Genomic DNA, 20,944 nt, shown 5'->3' with positions numbered 1-20,944 from the left:
CACATAGATTTCTGTTGAAACGTTCCTAGAAAGGCTATTGGCAGCATTCCTGATACTTTTGAATCCAAGTACTTCCTCATTTCTAGATAAGTGACAACCATTCATTCCATTAGGTCAAAGGTTCAATCTGATGATACTTGGGTCACATTGGACAACAGAATTTTAAGCTCATTTCTACAGTACAGCAGAAGGGAAAGAAGTCAGAAAAGGACAGCCTGAAGGGGCAATCCCTTCCTATTTAAGTGTATTTTCTCTAGTAATGAAGCCTGTTCTCAAGCTTTGGGGTATGCATTGGCATGAGGTAAAAACTCTGTAGACCAAGCAGCCCAGAGCAGCTGTTGTCTAGCTGTCTGGATCACAGGTGTTTCATTGAGCAATTTCCAGCTCAGCCAGCAGTAGAAGCCAACCTTCCAGTGGCCTAATTGGGAGCTACTCATTTCCAGGGATTTGGTCACAATACAGTCTCTGCCACAACAGGCTTAGTGCCCTATCCAGCCCTTGAACTTGGGTTTTGCCTTTGCAAGTATTCAGGTGAAACCAGACTTTGTGTTTAGTTAGGGCCAAAGGAAGATAAATCCTCATTATCTTGTGGGTCAGCAGCCGTCAGTGAAGTGGTATTTGGGGGTGTGTGGAAGAGGAGGAGGGGCCAGCCGGAGGTAAATAGAGGAAAGGGTGGATTCTAACCCCTGGCACTGATTCACAGCACTGAAGAAGGAGCTTCTCACAACTCTGTTTATCTCTCTGCAAAGGGGATATATTTCTACTACTTATTTGTTAAATGTTCACTCCCTCTACAGGAGGTAGAAGGACAAATAGCTATACATACTCAGAAGAGGCTATAAACAAAGAAACAAAGCTGTCCTTAGAGGCTCCTTTGTAAAATAGACCCAGAAACATGGCTTTCATATTTGCTTAAAAAACCCTCTGAAGTTGTGGAGTCTGAGGATGGGACTTGAATACAAAAATCTCTGGTGCTTCGAGTGAGTGAGTTCTAACCAGCTCCTAGTTGTACCCAGCTCCCTTGTAGTTCTAGAATGAAGAAGTATCATTTCCATCAGCCCAAAGATCCTTAAGTGTTTTTCCTTTAGAAATGTAAAAAAAATTACTTAAAATAAGACATTGCTATTATTACTCCTTTCCTTAAGGGGACTTAAGTTTTTTTATTTTTTTCAGTCCTTGAAGAAAAAATTCTAGAGCGTTAGTGACCTCAGAAAATTGTTGCATTTACACTTAATACTGGGTGGGAATAATAGATTTAGCACTAGAAGAAGATTCTGAGGCCATCTAGTCCAATCTTCTCATTTTAAAGTTGAGCAAAAGTTAAGTGAGGTACCCATGATCACACAGGAAGTCAGAGGCAAAGACAGGATTCAAACCTAAGATCTCTGACTCCAAATCTAGTAGACATGCAATCAACTAGTATTTATTAAGTGACTACTGCGTGCCAGGCACTGTGCTAAGTGTTGGGAGTACAAAGAAAGGAAAAAAAATTGGGACTAAGAGCTCACTGGGAAATGGAGGTCTAGTGAGGGCTGGGTCGGGTCTCCGTATTTTTCTAGTCTTTGTTCAATCTTGTTGAACCCAAGGTAAGTTTTTCCTAAGTCTTTGTGTCTGTCCATTTGTCATATAGGGATGGGGGGAATCTGTGTCACTTGGATGACTGTCATTTAACTTGGGAACTCTGAGAATGGTTTCATTAACTTACAAGTGGATAGAGGTTTTTGTTTTAAATTTTAAATTTTGGTCATTTGGTAAGGTTAAGTACAGATCTGCATTGTGAGCTGAGATAAAGATGATGGATGAGATGGCTGTGGTGGAGTAAAGGGTGGTGACACATAATAGCTTACACTTATATAGTACCTACTATGCTTACTATGTACCACTGTGCCTCATTTGATCCGCACAATACTGAGAGGTAGGCACTATTATTATCCCCACTTTATAGATGAGGAACTGAGGCAAATGAAAGCTAAGTGACTTGTCCAGGGCCACACATCTAGGAAATATCTGAAACTGGATTTAAACTCAGGTCCTCCTAATTCCAGGTCTAGAGCTTTATCCACTGTACTACCTAGTTGCCCCAGAGAAATGGAAAAACCTGGAGACAGGAGGCAGAGCTGGCCACTTGCACTGAGGACAGGGCTCAGAAGAACAGTTTGGGCAGTCATGCTTAACCATTGGCTGTCACAGAGAAATTGATCACTTTGAGGGTAAGCAATTTTGGGAGGATTTCTAAGGAGGAGAGTGTGGTTTATTACTCGTGTAAAACCTTGACCTTTCCTCATTTTGCTGTCTCCTCATGGTGAGTTCTCAAACTGTAGCCACCCATTAGAGAATAAAGTCAAATTTGGTCATTAACTTAGGATGCCAAGTGAGTGGTAGACAGCAGAGTCAAGCCTCCTTTACCCATCCATTTTACATTATGAGTTTCTGGAGATCAGGGACCATGTTGATCACAGGGATAGAGACTGGACCTGTGATTTCGTTGATATGGGTTACTCCCAGACAAGGAAACTCCTTTTACCAATGAAGATTAATATCTTCTCAGCAACTTGCAGTCTTAGAGAACTGCTTAGAGCACAGAGAGGTTAAATGATTGCCAAGGGTCACACAGCAAGTATATGCCAGAGGTGAGACTTGAACCAAGGTCTTCCTGGCTTAGAGGCCAGCTCTTTACAGCAGGCTGTCTCTCCTGCTGGACATGTATTAGATAAAAGGGTGGTTAGTAAATATTTTTGATGATGATGATGGTGGTGCCAACTTGGATTTAGTTACAAGAGCACTGCATCCCAAATGAAGCCCCTTTGCATTTAGGAAAGTATTATATATGTGCCTTGCCCATATATAACTTAATGCTTTATAAATGGCTATTGAATTGATTCTCCCTACCTGCCTCTGATCTTGGGATCATGGATTTAGAGTTGGAAGGGACCTTAGATGCCATCTAACCCAAGTCCCTCATTTTGCAGAAGAAGAAACCAAAACCCAGAGATGTGAAGTATTTGTCCTTTGTCACACAGATAGGAAGTGGCAGATCTGGGATTCTAACTCATGTCCTCTGACTCCAAGCCTCTGACTCCAAGCACCATATAGCCCTTTACCTAGTGGCAACAGAGAATGCCCTCATATGCTGCTGGGCCCACTTGGGCATTAGCTGTGAGGAGAAGTGTTTTGTCTCATGGTTTCAAGAATGTGCAACAAGGGTTTTGTCAGGATAGACCGAGTATTTGCTTGTCCACGCTAAGGAGGTGACAGAGGGGAGGGTTGGTTGGAGAGGACTCCTGTACTATACCATAGGTTGGCTTGGCTGAATTCAGGCCCTTTCTTCTCCTTCCTCCTGAGGTTGGTTGAGTTTGCTAATCCAGAGTATCCGATACATTGGCATGGGCCATTTTGCTCAGCTTGCTCCCAAAGAATACTGGAAATCTTGCGCCAAACTCTCTTGTTGCTGATATGAGGTAAAAAGGACCTCGGATACACCTAGAAGTGGGTTATGATCACACAGTTGGGGTTGACCTGATCTGTGACATAGTGAACTCCTGAGGACAAAGATTCCTTTTACCCAGGCAGACAACTGCTCTGTAACTTAAAAATCTTAGAGCATTTCCCGAAGCACCGAGAGGTGAAGAAATTTGTCAGATGTAGGGTTTGAACTCTTATCTTACTGACCCTGGGGCCATGTTGCCTCAGTTACCTACTTTAATTACATCTGTAATTAGTTGGGATATATATATCATGTGAGTGAGGACTGGCATTCAATTTAGTTTAGTGCAGCAATCATTTATTAAGTGCCTACGGAGACAGACAAAACAAAACCTCCAGTGCTTACCTTCTGCCACCCCACACACGTTGGCATACACGTCAAGGATCTTCTTTCTTCTACTCTGAATCTTTAAGCAAAAACAGAAACAGAAAAAACACATGATTTCATATTGATGGGGAAACAGCAGTTTAAACAGTGCCTTCTGGGGATCCCTGTCAGCAACCTCTTTGACCAGTCCCAGCTTTGCTCTGTCAAAGTAGAGTCGAGTATGAGAAATCTGTATGTAGTGAATTTGGGAGCCATGAAAAGCCTCCAACAAAAGTCTAGTCCACTACCCACTTAAAAAACTTTATTTCCTGCAAAGTGGTCCATTGATAGCCCTATCACTGAGTCAATACAATACAGAGGAATTAGTTTTCAGTGTGCTCAACATCCATGGCTTCATGGAAGAACACTTTGGCAGCAGAAGACATCGCCGAAAGGAAGTTTCTTGCCCCTAAATTCCCATCAATCAGGTGAATCTCCATTATAGATGCAGGGCATTATTTTAGTGTAGCCATAAATTGTATTTGTAGAAGAATGGTGTGCGCGTGTTGGCAACTTACCCCAGTTGATTTGTTGTTTGTGGAAGATTTATCCCTTGTCAAATGGACTAATGATAGCAGGCACAGCTCTGGGGACCCTTGCTTGTCAACTGCAGCTTCTTCATCACTGTCCACACTCCGACTCAGAAGCTGTTCATTCTCAGAAGAGGCATCGTTCTCACTGGGGAAAGAGAAGGGAATATGAATGGTATCCTTCAAAGTGGAACCATCTAAAATTCAACTCCTAGATTGCTTGTTGCGAGCAGATTTTGATCAGGATGCAAATTAAAGCATGTTTGCAAATGGACCAAGAGAGGGTCCATTAAAGAGGGCTCCATTAAAGTGAGACCAACGGGTGTGAGTTTGTTAGAATTTGTATATCATGTAAGTGAGGATTGATATTCAATTTAATTTAATTCAATAAGCATTTATTAAAGGCCTATAATGTGCCAGGCACTCTTCTAGGAGTTGGGGGTACAAAGATAAAAAAAAAGTAAGCCTTGCCCTCAATGAGCTTACTTTCTAAAAGATAAGAGATAACATGTAAACAGATAGGTATAATAATAACAAGAGCTCAACATTTATATAGCACTTACTCCATGCCAGGCACTGTGCTAAATGGTTTATAATATATTTCTAATTTTATCCTCACAACAACCTCAAGAGGTAGGTGTTATTATTATCCCCATTTTACAGAGGAGGAAACTGAGGCAAACATAGGTTAAGTGACTTGCCCAGAGTCACACAGTATCTGAGGCTGAATTTGAACTCAGGTCTTCCTGACTCCAGGCTCAGTGCTCCAGCCACTGCATCAGAAGACAATTTTAGAAGGAAGAAAGCACTAATGGGTCTTTTCTAAGGTCATGTTGATAGTAAATGGCATAGTCCAGATTTGTACATCTGACTGAAGTCTGATCATCTTTCCATTGTATCAAAAATCTCGAGAGGCAAGAATGATGGGTCAGATCTAATAAAATGACTTAATATGAATAAAGGTGAAGTCTTACATTTGGGCTAAAAATAATCAACTGAATATGAAGATGATGGAAGGATGTAAAAATTCCTACTACACAGCAGTTAATGTGATAAGAGACAGATTTTGTCGTTATTTTAATGAGCTTACAAGGTCAATAAGAATAAACAAGGTAGCACAGTGACCAAAAAGTCAATGCAATCTCTGGCTGCATTAAGAGAGGTGAGGATCACACTGTGTCCTATCTGAGTCAGACAACATTTGGAATGTTATATTGTCAGTCAATAACCACTTATTAAGCAGAGTATGCCAGATACTGTCTTACGGATACTAGAAAGGCAAAAAGCCTTGTCCTACAGGAGCATATATCCTAATGGAGGAGGCAACATGAAAACAGATAGATACAAGGTATATTAGAATAGACGGTAATCTTAAAGTGGAAGGCATTAGCACGTTAGAAGTAAGGTGGACCAGGAAAGCTCTCCTGCAGGTAGGCTTTGCACTGAGTCTTCAAGGAAGCCAGGGAAGTGAAGAGGCAAAGAAAATGGTATCCTGGTAAATGTTTAACAACCAGCTGCTCAGTAAAAAAGTAGGTACAACACACTCTCAAGTTCATTCTGCATTAATAACATATTGTCCATCACTTTCTTAAGTCTAGACAATTAAAAAAAAACCATAAATCAAGCTCTGATGTATAGTATTTGCTGATCTCTGAGGGATAAATTTAACAACTGGGTCTCACAAGCTGAGAAGAGATGGCTCCAGCACACCCCTGGGCAGAAGTGAAGGGGCAGAGTATTCCAGTCCTTTCCCTCTGCAAAGTGCAAAGGAGCTGATAAGGGGACCAGAAATTATATTGTAGGAAATGCAAGTAAAAGCTGGATGGTAGAGTTTATGGAAGTGAGTAAGGTATAAGAAGGTAGGAAGAGGTCAGATTGCAAAGAACCATAGATGCTAAATGGAGGACTTTGTATTTGATACTGGAGATATGAGGAAGCCCCTGAAGCTCACTGAGCAAAGGGGATGAGAGTGGGGGAAGGGAGGATATGGTCAGACTTAATGTTTTAGAAAAATGATCTTAGCAGCTGAGTAGTTTTCTGGATGCCACTTTTTAGGAAGGACACTAACAAATGGGAGCCTTGTCCAGAAGAAGGCATCTCACATAGTGAGAGAGCTGGAAACATCAGTTGAAGGAACTTGGCAGGTTTAATTAAGAGAACAGTAAATTCAGGGTGGACATAGTAGCTATCTTCAAGTATTTGAAGAATTATTACCAAAAGAGGAGTTAGACTTGTTCTATTTAACCTCAGAGGGAAGAACTAAAATAAATAAACAAAAAATGGGTAGAAGTTACAGAAAAGAAGATTGAGTCTATTGTTGGAAAATCTTCTTAGAGATGTCCATTTTTGGATAAACATCACCTCTGTGTATCCAGCCCAAGGAATCCTTGCTATAGGGAGGGGACCAGATCTCCCAGTGAAGGAAGGCTTGTCTTCTAGACCCGTGAATCTCTCTGCCAGGCTCCAAAGGAACTACCTGGGTAGCATTTCTAACTCCTAAGCACATGTGCACTGGGGCTTTAAGCTAGCAAAAGAGTCAATGTTCAGAAAAGGCTTCTCCACAGCTCATTAAAATCATTCAAAATATATGGAAACAACATTCTTTCATGAGGATTCTGTTCTTCTTTTGTGGTTTGGCTGAAGTCTTATGAAAAGGATTATATTTGTGGGTAGCCGGGTTATAGCCCATGCTCAAGAACAGCCCTAGAGGCGCAGTGATAAAAACAAAATAAAAGGAATGGATGATGTGCCCACTTTCTAATTTGATCTCAAACTCTCATGGGCAGTCAGCTCAGATGCCCATCCTTTGTCTGCCCATGACAGAAGGCAACAGTGAAAGGAGAGAACAGGCAAGTCTGCTCCCATGTCCTTTACTGAGATCCATTACCTAACATCTTCAGAACAGGCAGCAAAAGATGAAACCAGGGCTTTGCTGTGGCTTTTACAATCCCATTTTCAAGTTTCTACGTTTCCTAGAACATATTCTTTTAAAGATTTTCCCTGCACATTCACATGCCATTTATGCTCCTTAGTGGCAGGGACTATTTAGTTAGTTATTTTTCTTTCCTTCTCTCCTCTTCTCTCCTCTCCCCTCCTCTCCTCTCTTTCCTCTTATCTCCTTTCCTTTTTCTCTCAGAAAACATTTTGTTTTCTAACTCTCTAATGAACTCTAAGGCCTGTAATCTTGTGCGTTATAGCTATCCATGTTGGTGTTTTATCCCCCATTAGACTGTAAGCTCTTTCAGGGCAGGGGCCATTTATAAATTTTATGTCTCTCCTGACACCATGCACGGTGCTCTGCGTGCAGTAGTTGCTTCATAATATGTCATAATACTTCGTATTATGTCATAATACTTCAGATCATATAGTATTATTAAGATTTTATTCTCCATAGGGCAGAGAATTTGCTTTATTATGTCAGATAAAATATGTCCAGTTAATTCATTATCAGACTGTTGAGCCAACATTGTGGCTTTCTCCATTAGACAACAAATGTGTCTTTCTTTTAAAGCCTTCTCATTGCCACATAAAAATTGCATACATGGGATTAGAAGATGTAGACTGACCTCGGAAATGGATCTCTGGCCTCCCTAATCCTGGGCCCTATGTCTTCCTTTGTACCTTAGGTTAACCTTAGCTTTTATGTAGGTCTGGGATAATTTGGCTACCCAAAGCAAGCAAGCAGAAATTGGTTTCCATTGCCTTAAACCGCCTCTGATACGAAACGTCTAGTAGGCTTAGGAGGTAAGAATCTAAGGAACTGAAGTCTGGACTTTGATGATTAATCCATGGTAATCTGGTCAACGTAAACTCCACCAGCAGCTCACGTGGCCCATGCTCAAATGTGTCCAACCCAAGTAAGCTGCAGACTATCCTTGTCATCCTCGCTATGCTCTGCATTCTCGAGTTCCTCAGCAAAAGCCTGGAGAGCTGAACCAGATAGACTGATTGGTGTGGTTAATTTCTGAGCTCACTAAGTGGCTGGCTTCCTCTGTTGTCTCTCTTGTTCCCTGCCAGGAGCTGCCGTTAAGCCTGGCCACTTAACATCACTTGTAGCACCCTTGCCACCCAGTCTGACCTTACCTCTTGGCAGTCTTTGCTGGTGTTGCTGTCAGCTTCTCAAACTCATCCTTCTCAGCAAAAATCACAACGTTTTCTGCAGGTGAATAAGAGGATTTATGGAGGGATGAGTTGAAAGTGATGCTGGGGCTCTACCTCTTTGACAGTCTGTGTGTGCCAGGTAAATCCCCCTGAATGATGTTATTCTTCTAATTACTCCCCGAGGATTAAACAAAATTTTGGTGCTCTAGATACCACTTCCCCTAGTCTCTTTTCTAAATGGTACAAGAGCTTAAGCAATTAGGAGGGAAGGCTGTTCAGAGGTGGCTGATAAAAGGGAAATGTAAATCCCTACTGGTCTCCAGGAGAAAGCTAAAAAAGAGTAAAACAGTTTGTTCAGACCTTGAACTTCTTTTTTCTCTTCTTGTTTGCTGACTTGAGCTTCCACAGTCTTCACGGAATGGCTGGTGCAGCAGGCTGGAACGTGAATGAGAAGTTCATTAGTGGCCATACTTAGAGGCTGCATTGAGTAAACAGGTGTAGTTTTTCATGGAGATGTCAGGAGTTGGGGGTGGGGTATGCTACCTTGGGCAGAAGGCTTTGTCTTCATGATGTAAAACATGATGATGAGGACAATGGCAATAGCCATGATGAAGATGGTGGACATAGCAATAATCAGGGCAGTGGCCAGATGCCCTTGTCCTGAGAGATCTGCTGAAGTCAGAGAAATGAAGGAGAAAATAAGCATCATTGGGTGGCTAGAAAGAAATCCTTGCTGAAAACTGAATTGTTGGACTTAGTGAGCCCGGAAAGCCAGGACTAAAATTGCGTTCATTTTTATTTTTATTCATGAGAACTTATGAAATTGATTTGCTCCGGAGACCGGCTTTGACCATGACATCATGTGTTGCTATTAGATTATCTTTCCCCAGTTGAATGCAGCTTTTATAGCCTTTAACAGGAGACACATGATTCATGCCCAGTCCTATTTCCCTGGACCCTTTTCTTGGCTCAATTGCTTTGGGGACCTGGGGTTGAGATGGGGCGGTGAGGACAGGAAGATAGACACATGAAGCAGTGAACTAACTAAAATTCAATCCAGGTTTCTGGACTTCTAGCAAGATGTGCTCTAGTTCCGCTGAGACCTTGGGAATGTTCCCTCATCTCTGCAAAGTGAGGATAGAAATACTAGCTTCATCACCATGAGTTCTCAGACTTCCTGGGGAGCTCTTTGGGATGAGAGGGTGAAAGGGACATCACTGGAAAACCTAAGATCAGTGTCTCTGTATTGGGTCAGCCACCTTTGCTTAACGGAAAAGCTTTTGGGCTTGTCTTACAATGTGCTGTCATCTCCTTAGATGTGCGGTGATTCTTTAGGCTGAATAGAGTATCCTGCACAATGACAGCGATGGGGCAAAGATCACCTCACAGACTGACTTATAAACTCTTCCTTTGGCTTTACCTTATTTCTGTGGCAATTCTACCTCTTAGGGTGTCCCCCCCACCCCTACCCCACCTTGGGAAGTTATGGACCACTGTATTGATGGGTTCCTTCCTTTGTTGGGGATACACATTAATTACTAAAGCCAGTTTTAATTCTTTGAGGGAAATCTTGACAGAAGTTCTCATAAGCCAGGATGCTACTCACTCCTCACACCAAGAGGCAAGTTCACCCAAGTGGACATACTGAAAACACATGTGGTTCTTGTTGATGGAAGAGCTCCAACTTTATGTCCAGAACTGGGTACCCCCTCTGGCAACCAAACTTTATACTTTTTCCTTTGGATTAATGCACCATAGGGAGCAGTTCTGCCGATGAGAGTACTTGCATGCAGGATAATTGGTCTCAGTATGTGAGTTTAAGAGCGTGTATAACAGTTTTGGTTGCCAGGTATGGATGATATAATCTTTTTAATATTCTCAGCATTGTGTATTACTTCCCCTGAGTCCTGATGAAAATGAGATTCATATATCTCCACAAGGTTTCCTGGCTTAATCCTCTGCAAAAGTCCATGGGAGGGTCAGGTTTTAAAGGCTGAGAAGGGGGTTGTCTAGTGAAAGACACTAAATTACTCAGATATTATATTTTTAAAATGTTGAAATAATGGAATGCAGTGAGGCCAACTTCAGTGCCAAACAGGACACAGCACCAGGGTCTTGCTTGAGAGAAATATTAGGCTTTGGGGTATGTGAGAATCTGCTCTCTTCTCAACCATTTCAAACCCAAAAGATTAGGGGTAGTAGCTGTGTTTATTTGATTGAATATTCAAGGGCTAAGGTGAAGCAATTCTCATGAAAGCATGCTATAGAGTTAAGATAGTGGCAGAAACAGTCAGCTACATAGAAATTTTCTTCTGCCCTTCCATACTGAATTAGAAGGACACTGGGAATGTTATTCTTTGGAAAAATTAACAAGTCAGATCTACCAAGTAGAGGAAAGGACTGGACAAGCAATGATGGTTTGGTTTTTTTTGGCTTGTTCTTTGGTTGTTATGATCAGTAAAAATACCTGTGTCTCTGTAAATTTCTTTCTTCCTCTTTTCCCTTTTATCTTCCTACATTATGACATTAATTCAGTCAATGTGACTGGGGGCCATGGAAAAGCAGTGCTGAACTAGTAGTCATGAAGACCTGGGTTCATATTTCACCTTGGGCACTAGCTGTGTGATCACAGGCAAGTTACTCAATGTTTCTAGACCTCAGTCTCCTCATCTGTAGAATAGGGAGCATAATATTTAAAGTATTTACCATAAGATAAAGTAGGTAAGCAGGCACTTTGCAAACCTGAAAGCCCTATGAAGATAGCAGCTGTTATTCCTTAGATCTTTGCTTGTTAACTCAAGACCCTTCTAGTAGTCATATCATTTTTGTGCTACAACCACACATTTCAAAGATGAAGAGGAAGATGGGGAGGGGGAGGGTTTCCTGTTAATCAATATCTTTAGGAAACTGTTAAGACCCTAAAAAAAAGTGCACTTCTTTAGAACACAGGCTAATGGCCACAGGACACACACAGAGTGATCAATCCTGTGCAATGCTGGGATAATTATTAACTTCCAGCAACCCAGCCCAGCTTAGCGGATTAACTCATGTTAGAAAAGTGATTTGAGGTGGGGAAAACTCTTCAGGAGCATTACTAATAATTATTTCCTCTCTTCCTCTTAACTTTCATCCAACCTACCCTAGATTTCTGAGGATGTTAAATCCAGAATATCAATACCTGAGCACTTTCCTTACCTTTATGTGCATGCTGGAAAGGAGAGCTGGTGCTGGTGCCAGAGGTACCTGGGAGACTGGCGGAAACTCCAGAGGTGGCTCCCACACCTGTGAGGGGAACAAAGTTGGCATAAGATCCTCTGAAGTTCCCTTGGGAATCATCCCACCCTTGAGTGATTAGGAAAGGAGATACTGCAATGCAGTGGTGAGGGCAGGGGAACCTCAGGCTTTTGAAGTATCATTTGCTACTGAGGAGATTTCACAACTCTGGATGCTTTTTTTTTCAAACTAAGCAAACAATCAAACAAACAAATGAACACACAAAAACGAACAATTAACCTCCCCCTAAAACCAAATCTCAGCCTTTGGGGGGGCTTTCACAAACTCCAAAAAGGGACTTTTCCTGTGAATGGGGATAGAGCACTGTAAAATCTGTAAACAATTGTTATACTAGGGAGCTAACAGGAGGCTTTGGCCTGGTTCCCATGTAGTGACAAGTGACTAATTCTTTTAGTTGCTTAGAGCTAAAATGTATTTTGCAGTTCTACAGAAAAATGATTTATGAAACACCCCTGTAATGGGGGTGAAGTGGGTTGTGGTAAGGAGGGGAATGGAAACTGATACTGTAGTAAGATGGAACACTGGGAATGTTATTCTTTGGAAAAATTAACAAGTCAGATCTACCAAGTAGAGGCAAGGACCGGACAAGCAATGATGGTTTGGTTTTTTTTCGGCTTGTTCTTTGGTTGTTATGATCAATAAAAATACTTGCGTCTCTGTAAATTTCTTTCTTCCTCTTTCCCCTTTTATCTTCCTACATTATGACATTAATTCAGTCAGTGTGACTGGGCCATGGAAAAGCAGGTTATAAATCAAGGGTAAAACCACTACACTCACTGATAAATCACGTTATCACAGAATTTGAGATTTGGAAGGCTCTGGAGCAGCCACCTGGTCCAACCTGTGCAGGACAGGAATCTCCACTGTAACATACCCAACAAATAAGGGATTTCTGCTTGAAAAGTTCCAATGAGAGGAAACCCACCACCTCTCAATGAAACCCATTTTACTTTTATACAGTTCTAATTGTTGGAACATTTTATTTGACATCAAGCCCAAGGTGATTTCTTTGTAACTTCCACCCATTGCTCCTGGGGTGGGAATGAGGGCCCTCGGGGGCCAAACAGATCAAGTATGACCCCTTTTCCACATGATGGGCCTTCAGATAATTGAAGACAGCTAGCATGTCCCTTCCTGAATCTCTTCCTCTCCAGGCAATTATTTTTCTTCAATCAATGCTCATAGTATAATGTCTTTCTTTTTTTTTTCTCTCTCAATATATTATATACCTATCTCTATATAAATACAGAAAACAACTCTACCTCCACATCTATATCTATCTATGTTGGGGCAGTTAGGTGGCACAGTGGATAGAACACTGAGCTTGGAATCAGGAAGATGTGAGTTCAAATTTGGCCTCTTATTGGCAAGTCACTTAACCTTTGTTTGCCTCAGTTTTCTCAACTGTAAAATGAGCATCATACCTCCTAGGATTGTTATGAGGATAAAATGAAATATTTGTACAGTGCTTAGCACAGTGCTTGACATGCAGAAAGTGCTTAATAAATGCTTATTTCCTCCCTCTCTCCCTCTGTTCCCTTCTTTCCTCCCTCCCTCCTCTTTTTTCCCTACTCCCTCCCTCTGTCCCTCCCTTTCTTTCTTCCTTCTTTCCTTGCTGCCTTCCTTCCTTCCTTTTTCCCTCTAGCCCAATTTAGGAAAGATAGTCTTGGTTCTATTCAGGTCAGCCATCTTCCAGTGCTTAGCACAGTGCCTGGCACATAGCAGGCACTTAATACATGTTTATTAATTGATTGATGTCTCTTGCAACAAACACTTCCCAAACAAACAAGATTCTGGAATGGGGACATTTCTTTTAATACCAGATATTTAAACATCTTAGTGAAAAGATAGAAATATAGTCCTCTTCCCCTTTCCTAATCATCTTGAAAACATCATTTTAAAAGCAGCATAGAAATCTTCATGGGGGCTAGTGAAGGAGATATAGCAACTTTCAGCTAGTTACTTTGGACCCAGGTTTCTTCACCTTTTTTTGTGCCATAGACCATTTTGGCAGGGGAAGTCTATGGACCCCTTCTCAGAAAAATGTTTTTAAGATAGTGATTAGTTCACCGTCACATGTACCAGAATTGGAACAACACAGAGAAGATTAACATGGCCCCTGTGCAAGGACATGTAAATTTATGAAGCATTTTATATATATATATTCCAAAATATATATTTTAAATGTTGCTAAATAATTGAAAGAAATGCTAAATTTCAGTTAGAGGTTAATGAAAACAAAGGTAAATTTTTTTTCCCATCCAAATTCACAGACCCCACCCTGAAATCTATTCTTGGAGCCCTTAGTGGTCCAGGGATTGAAGGTTAAGAACCCCTATTTTGGACACTAATCACACACAGGAAACCACAGAAAAAAAAAGTCTGCTCAGTTCACCTGTCTAGTAGGCATGAAGGCAGGCATGCTTGGGGAGGTGATGTCAGAACATTTTGAATAATAGCAGCTTTTAGCACAAATACAAACTGTACAAAATGCTTTAAGAGGAGTAGGCAAAGGAGCGGCAAGCTGGCTTATTTGGGCAGGTCCACGTCACAACTGAAAAATGGCAAATGCTATAATATTCTGCTGTTCTGCTAAGTACCATAAAGTCTCTCAGGCCCCAGCCCATCACTCAGGTTAGACAGGAAATTAAACTGTCTGCTAGTATATGAAAAATGTCATACAGCCTGCTAAGAAGCAAAATATACATGCTCTTTAAATAACGAACCTTAATGTTATGAAACATTGCATAGCATGGAACAGTGCTCTATCAAGGAGATGATATATGCACTTTTGAGCTAATAACTTTGCAACCAAAATGAGTTTCAAAGGACTTTCCCTCTAAATATGGGGATTTAAAAGAGAGCGAGAGAATCAAACTTGTTGAGAATGTCAAGGGAAGGGATATGTTTTCCGACTTTGTCATATATTAAATCCAGACCCAGATTTGAATTTTATAGAACTCCCAAACAGAGTAATTGATTAAAGCAGACCCCTTTCAAAATCAAATGAAAAAGACCTTTTGAAAGATTTATGTAGTCTTAATACAAGTCTCCAGGGCCTGTTCTTGAGACCATGGGTTTTTCATAGATTCCTGATCTTTGCTCTTTTACCCACACACTATCAGCTGAAGGATTTTCTTTAATGTTCCAACTAGCTATCCTTCCCCTGGGAAGCTTTGTTGGAGTGAGGGATCCATCATGGAGGTTTGCCCTAGCTCAACTCTACCAAGTTCTTTTGGAAAGATTCTTTCAACCTAACACTAATGGCTCTATTGTCAGCCCTTATTGTTTCTTGATTTCATTTTAACCTTTTCCCCCCTTTTCTTTCTTGTCCTTGACTTTCAGTGTTTTTTTATTGGTTTTCCACCAGAAATGGGAATAAGAAGATAAGATAAGGAATCAAACAGGCTTCCTTCCCTCCCTCCCCCCAATGATGCCATAGCCAGAATGTAGCATAAGATAATGCAACTGGTCCATCTGGCTGTAATGGTAGATTTGGTTGATCTATCCACACTCCCTTGGCCATTTCCCATTGTGCCCAATGAAAGACATTTTCAAAATGTCTGGCTGAGACAAAGGACTCAGCCTGGTCATGCTAAAAAGTCAAGCTATTTATAATAAAAAGACACTGAATCACAATAACAATTTGACTAAAGGTTGAGTGAAGAGGAAAATTAGAGCTAAAAGCTCAAATGAAGATCATAGATTTCATTCATTTCTTTTTCTCCTTGTCCTCTATTTCCATAAGGTCATAGATTTAGAGCTGGGGAGAACGTTAGAGGCCATTGAATACAACTTCAAAGTGACTTGACCACATAGCAAGTGGTCAAGCAAATCTTGGAGGCAAGATTTGACTCAGGCATTCCTGACTCCCAACCCTTCACTCTATCCATTGTACCACCTATTTATTTGACGTTGAGGCTACTACTGCTGTCCTTCTGAAGGGAGAGAGGGAAAACTTTGTTGGATAGCCACCTTGGGAGTGGAAAAAGAGGAAAGTGTTTGTCTACTGCTTGTGACTGAGCCTTCCTAGGGGTCTCTTTGGGAAAAAAAAGTGAGTTTATCACTAGCTGAGTTCCCAACTCCAAACATACCCCCTCACACACAAATGGGTTACAGATTTACTGTCTTGAGCAATAAAGACTCAGGAAACCTGAATTGTCATCTCAACTATACCAAGTCTATTTGAGTCAGGTCAACTAACATTTGTTAAGTGTCTACTATGTACCAGGCACTGTGATGAGTTCTAGGGATACAAAGAAAAGCCAAAAATATAGTCCCTGCTTTCAAAGAACTCATAATCTAACTGGAGGGACAGTTTACAAACCACTATGTAAAAATATAATGTGCGTGTAATTATATACAAGATATACACACAAAATATATGTGTTACATATGTATATACTTGTGTATATACATGCATATAAATATGCATATATGTGTATATATGTATAGATATATATACACGTGCATATGTGTGTGTATATATACATATACATATATACATACATACGTATATATTATATATGTATATAAAGAGAGAGAGAGAGAGAGAGAGAGAGAGAGAGAGAGAGAAAGACAGAAAGTAGTCTCACAGGGAAGGCACTAAGATTGAGAAAGGCTTCTTTCAGAACAAAGGACTTTAGCTGGAACTTGAAGGAAGCCTGGAAATCCAGGAGGCAGAGATAAGGAGGGAAAACATTCAAGTCATGGGGGGACAGTCAGTGAAGGTGCCCAAAGCTGGGACACAGAGTGCTGTGTGCAAGAAAGTAGGCCAATGTCACTGGACCACAGAGTACATGGAGACAAGTAAATATGTCACTAAGAAGTTTTGTGATTTGGAGGAAAAAAAACACCTTTTCAGCACGGTGTGATAGAAAAAGTTTCAGACCAGGATTCAAGGAACCTGGGATACTGAGCACATCATTTAAGTTCAGCTTCCCTATCTGAAAAATGAGTGGCTTGAACTAGATGAACGGTGGGGTCTTTTCCACCTATACCTCAGTTTGTTCATTTGTAAAATTGGGATGATATATTCTTCTTCCTGCTTTACTGAGATAAAAGCTGCAATCCATGCTATCAAGACACATCCCCCCCAATTCCCAACAAATGCTTTATTCTCCAGAGAGTCTAAATACAGAACACTGATTATGACTAAGCAAAATTTCACCTTCCGTTGAAAGTCCCCTCCACGTGATTAGGAGATTTGTTTATTATAAAACAGCTCAAAGAATCATAGGTTGGTGTTCAGTCATGTCCAACTCTTTGTGACTCCACTTAGGGCTCTCTTGGCAAAGATACTGGAGTGGTTTGCCATTTCCTTCTCCAGCTCATTTTACAGATGAGAAAACTGAGGCAAACAGGATTAAGTGACCTGCCCAGGTTCACACAGCTAGTAAGTGTTTAAGGCTAGATTTGAACTCATGAAGATGAATCTTCCTGATTCCAAGTCCACTGCTTTATCTACTGGACCACCTAGCTACTCCTGGAAGAAACATCTTATTAGAGGTCATCTAATTTAACTGCCTCATTTGTGGATAAGGAAACTGAGACCTAGAAAGGTCAAATGACTTGTCCAATATTATACAAGGTAATGAGTGACAGAGTTAGGATTTGAACCCAGGTCCTCTGACTCCAAGTCCGAAGCCAGTGAATATGCTGCACAGAGAACATGAGTGTCAATTTTCAAGCAACATTTGTGTAGCATTAGGCCACACCCTATCAAAGTTTAACAGATACTATGAAAGAAAAAAACAACAATACCAAGAACTAGCTTTAGTCATGCCCAAATTTCCTTTTTAAAGCAAACAAGAAATTAAAAATTTATCCACTAATGTTTTGGTAAGATAATTAAGAGATCATAAGAAAGGCCTTCAGGACCCTGGGCAGTGTAGATAGAGGTTATCTCTCTTCAACCTGTCATTTTTTTTTCTTGCCAGATGAAGTTGAGGTGGTCTGGGAAGAAAAACACTAAGAAGTCCAGGCCTGTGGTCTGGGAATGGGGCTGAGACCTTGGCCTACACAGTTGATCAAATTTATGCAATTTCTTAGCGTCCTCTGGCGAAGGTTGATTAAACAATTATGATGCCAAACAATTCTTGCAGGCTGCAACAAGTCAACAATAGTTTTTCTTAGCCTGAACCAAACAGGCATAGACTATATGAAGCTTTGTCTGCCCTTTGGATCAAATGACAGGCTGGGGCTCGCCAGCTCCCCAACTGGATTCACATTTTTCTCCTCTTTCCCTTTTCTACAGCTGAACTCTAGCTTATGTTAATTGAATAATTCCTTCTTTGCTCTTTTGGCCTCAATAGCAGTATCAGACACACTCCAATGGTTCATTTATCTAATAAAGAAATGTTGCATTCTGGGTGGAAGACAGAAAGATGGGTGGGAGAGTGCAAATGGTCAGATTATGGGAAGGAGTGTAACAGGAAAAATGGTCTTTTACCTTTCACTGATTTATCCAAATGGTATTTCTAAACTTCTGACCTTGAATTAAACAAGCTACTTCTCACCTCCTGACCATATATATCTTTGCCTCATCCCAGAGCCTTTCAGACTCTGTTTTCCATCCCTTCAACCTGCAAACTGCTACTGGATGAAGGAATCTTGTATAAGCCCTTGGAATGGGGTTAGATGCTCCCCAACCAGCATGATGCGGGGGAAAAAGGTGTTAAGAATGGCATCCTGGTCCAAAGCAGGAGGAACTGAATGGTACCTAAATCCTTGCCTCCTTCCATAGGCAGCTGAGAAAAGGGCTGAGAGCTATTTCCACATAAATGGCCTCTTTTGTGATAGCTAAGCATCCAGGAATGGAATTAGCCTCACAGTAGAAGAGGTCAGGGACAGAGAATGAAGAAGCAATTCTAAACGGAAATATGTTACAGTGGTTTCCTCAAATACTTGTGTATGTAGTTTAAAAATGAAAAGCATGATGTTTTAAGGAAAAGACTGAAGGGATAGTGGAAAAAATGAGAAGGAGGGATGAATTTTAGGCAATTTAGTATGTAGCAAAAATAAAAGAACAGGTAGAAGCAATGGCTTGGAAAGAACTGAGAATTTGGGGTCTGAGGACTTGAGTTCAAATCTTATCTCTGATGCCTACTCCTTTGTGAGACCTTAGGCAAATTACTGAGACTTTTTGAGCCTCAGTTTCCTCATCTATAAAATAAGGGATTGGATTAGGTGGCCTTTGAGGTCCTTTTCAGTGCTAGAGCCATGATCCAACGAATCATGGGTCAAGGTCACTTACTAGTTCTGTGACTAGATAAATCACTTAACCTTCCTGGGCCTCAGAGAAATCATTTAACTTTGCTTGCCCAGTGTTCTATAGCAAGTAAATATATGAGGTAGGATTTGAATCCAGGTTATCCTGACTTCAAGTCCAGTGCTCTATACACTGTATCACATTGCCTTTCCTCCAGCAAATAGCTAGCAACACTGGAGAGTGTTCAGGAACTTAATCTTGTGAAGAATGACCTTAGGATTGGGTCTGATTGAATTAGGAGCAAGGTATAATGGTCTAACAAATAGCTAATTGCACAAGGAGATGACTCATTCATGCTTTGTATAGATGGGTGAATAGCAGAGAATTAATTAATTTTAGTACTTCATTTATTTTAATACTAACATACTTTTCGGAGAGGACATTAGGCTGGTGAAAATCTGAAGTTACCACTGGTGAGTTTTTTTGATATTGTGCTGATTTACAAACTTGCTGTGGAGAATTCTTTAAATAAACTTTTCTTCATTAGTTGAGATTGTGGACCTGCTCCCATCCCCTTTTCTCTCCTTTGCCCCTTTTGTAATTAATAAGGTTACATTTGCTGGTGCCCTGTAAGTACCACAGGGGTTGTCCCATCTGACTTGCAGCTGAAACCTATATATATTTTCTCCTTCTATGAGAAAACAAGAGTCCTTGAAAGAAGGGACTGTTTTGTTTTTTATTCATATCTCCAACATTTTGCATAAAGTAAGTGCTTAAGAAATGTTTTTTCATCCATCCATCCATTCATTGTGAGGTCTGGGCTATTCAACACATTGCATATGTTTGAATCTCTTTATTCTGTTTTTCTGTTCTCTGTTGGCACAAGGAGTCTATGGCATCTCCTGATGGCCTACTTATCAAAAGCAGCATGAGGGATATCACTGAAGAAATGTGTGGCTCGAAAAGGAGGTGGTCTGGTCATTTGGGGAGAGCAAGAGATGGACAGCCTGAATGTTTCTCTGGTAGCCAAGAAATCTTAAAATATCTAAAGGAAGGACTCTAGCAGGTGTGGGAGATCATCGAAGATCTAGAGGAGTTAGAGTTCTAGGAAGAACAGGTGTCTGGAAGATCTATGGGAAGACAAGGATAAGAATCTCATAGGGTGAGAAGGAATGATCAGTACCATTGGAGTATCTGTACCTACAGCAGTGAGAACACAGAGCCATTGAAATATTGAAGCCTGTTCTCTGCAATATTGACATCTACTGGTTCCCTAAAGACATAAAATGTGCCTGTTTGTTTCCCAAAGCACATGAATATTGTCTAGGTTCAGAGTTAGGGGATAGAGAGAGGAAAGAGGGATCAGAACCTCTCGCTAAGAAAGGCTTCAGAGAAACAGGCCCTGTGACTGAGGTGGTGTTTCCTCTAGGAGCATATCTGTGTCAAGAGTCCCAAAGAGGAGACCATGAAGGTTTTGAAACACCAGAGAACAAGGCAGTCTGTCTAAAGGCATTTATTGTTATTCTCTCCTGTTTGAACCTGGAAAAGTACACAGATACCTAATTATCCGTGGCAGTCTAACTCAGGGTGGGGCCTTCTGGGAAAACATCTTCTTAGCCCATTGGGATCCTCTAATGTTTGGGTCTTAGAGAAGGCATGGACAACTTGCTGTACAGAAGAGGAGTTAACTTTGTAGAATTAGGGAGTTCACCGTAATTTCTCTTTCTCCTTTTGCCAACTCTGTGACCTCAGACTGCCAGGCATGCCCAAGCCCTGTTCTCACCTGGTCCTTTCATTTTTAGTGACAGCACAGTTTGCAAGATGAAGAACTGCTTGATGGAAGACTAGACATTTTTTACAGGACTCAGTGACAGCACAAAGGAAGAGAAGAAAGACTTTGGATGCTCTCAAACCATGCCTTATGTGATGCATCTGTGGATTTTTGACGGTGTCCTGCTT

General features: G+C 41.0%; 1 protein-coding gene and 1 non-coding gene across 4 annotated transcripts in view; one reads left to right on the top strand and one right to left on the bottom strand.

Annotated features, from left to right (window-relative positions):
- Positions 1 to 20,944, bottom strand: part of EDAR (ectodysplasin A receptor) — a 124,100-nt gene that overhangs the window by 7,004 nt on the left and 96,152 nt on the right. Inside the window, exons 6-11 of one of the 3 annotated variants that reach the window (XM_020965224.2) lie at positions 11,677 to 11,763; positions 9,025 to 9,153; positions 8,842 to 8,916; positions 8,464 to 8,536; positions 4,369 to 4,528; positions 3,830 to 3,890 (exon numbers count right to left, since the gene is read on the bottom strand). In XM_020965224.2, the coding sequence (XP_020820883.1) occupies positions 3,830 to 3,890; positions 4,369 to 4,528; positions 8,464 to 8,536; positions 8,842 to 8,916; positions 9,025 to 9,153; positions 11,677 to 11,763 (585 nt within the window). The remainder of the gene's footprint in view (positions 1 to 3,829; positions 3,891 to 4,368; positions 4,529 to 8,463; positions 8,537 to 8,841; positions 8,917 to 9,024; positions 9,154 to 11,676; positions 11,764 to 20,944) is intronic. The other 2 variants (XM_020965222.2, XM_020965223.2) reach the window with 2 other exon arrangements.
- LOC144454921 (U6 spliceosomal RNA) lies at positions 13,833 to 13,936 on the top strand. The gene has a single exon (XR_013483469.1). It is a non-coding gene; the product is annotated as a U6 spliceosomal RNA (small nuclear RNA).

The sequence above is a fragment of the Phascolarctos cinereus genome, unplaced genomic scaffold (assembly GCF_003287225.1).
Source record: "Phascolarctos cinereus isolate Bilbo 61053 unplaced genomic scaffold, phaCin_HiC Scaffold_7;HRSCAF=346, whole genome shotgun sequence".
In the NCBI taxonomy this organism is placed as follows: Eukaryota; Metazoa; Chordata; class Mammalia; order Diprotodontia; family Phascolarctidae; genus Phascolarctos; species Phascolarctos cinereus.
Note: the sequence above shows the minus strand (reverse complement) of the source record. Positions and strands in the feature narration are given on the sequence as shown.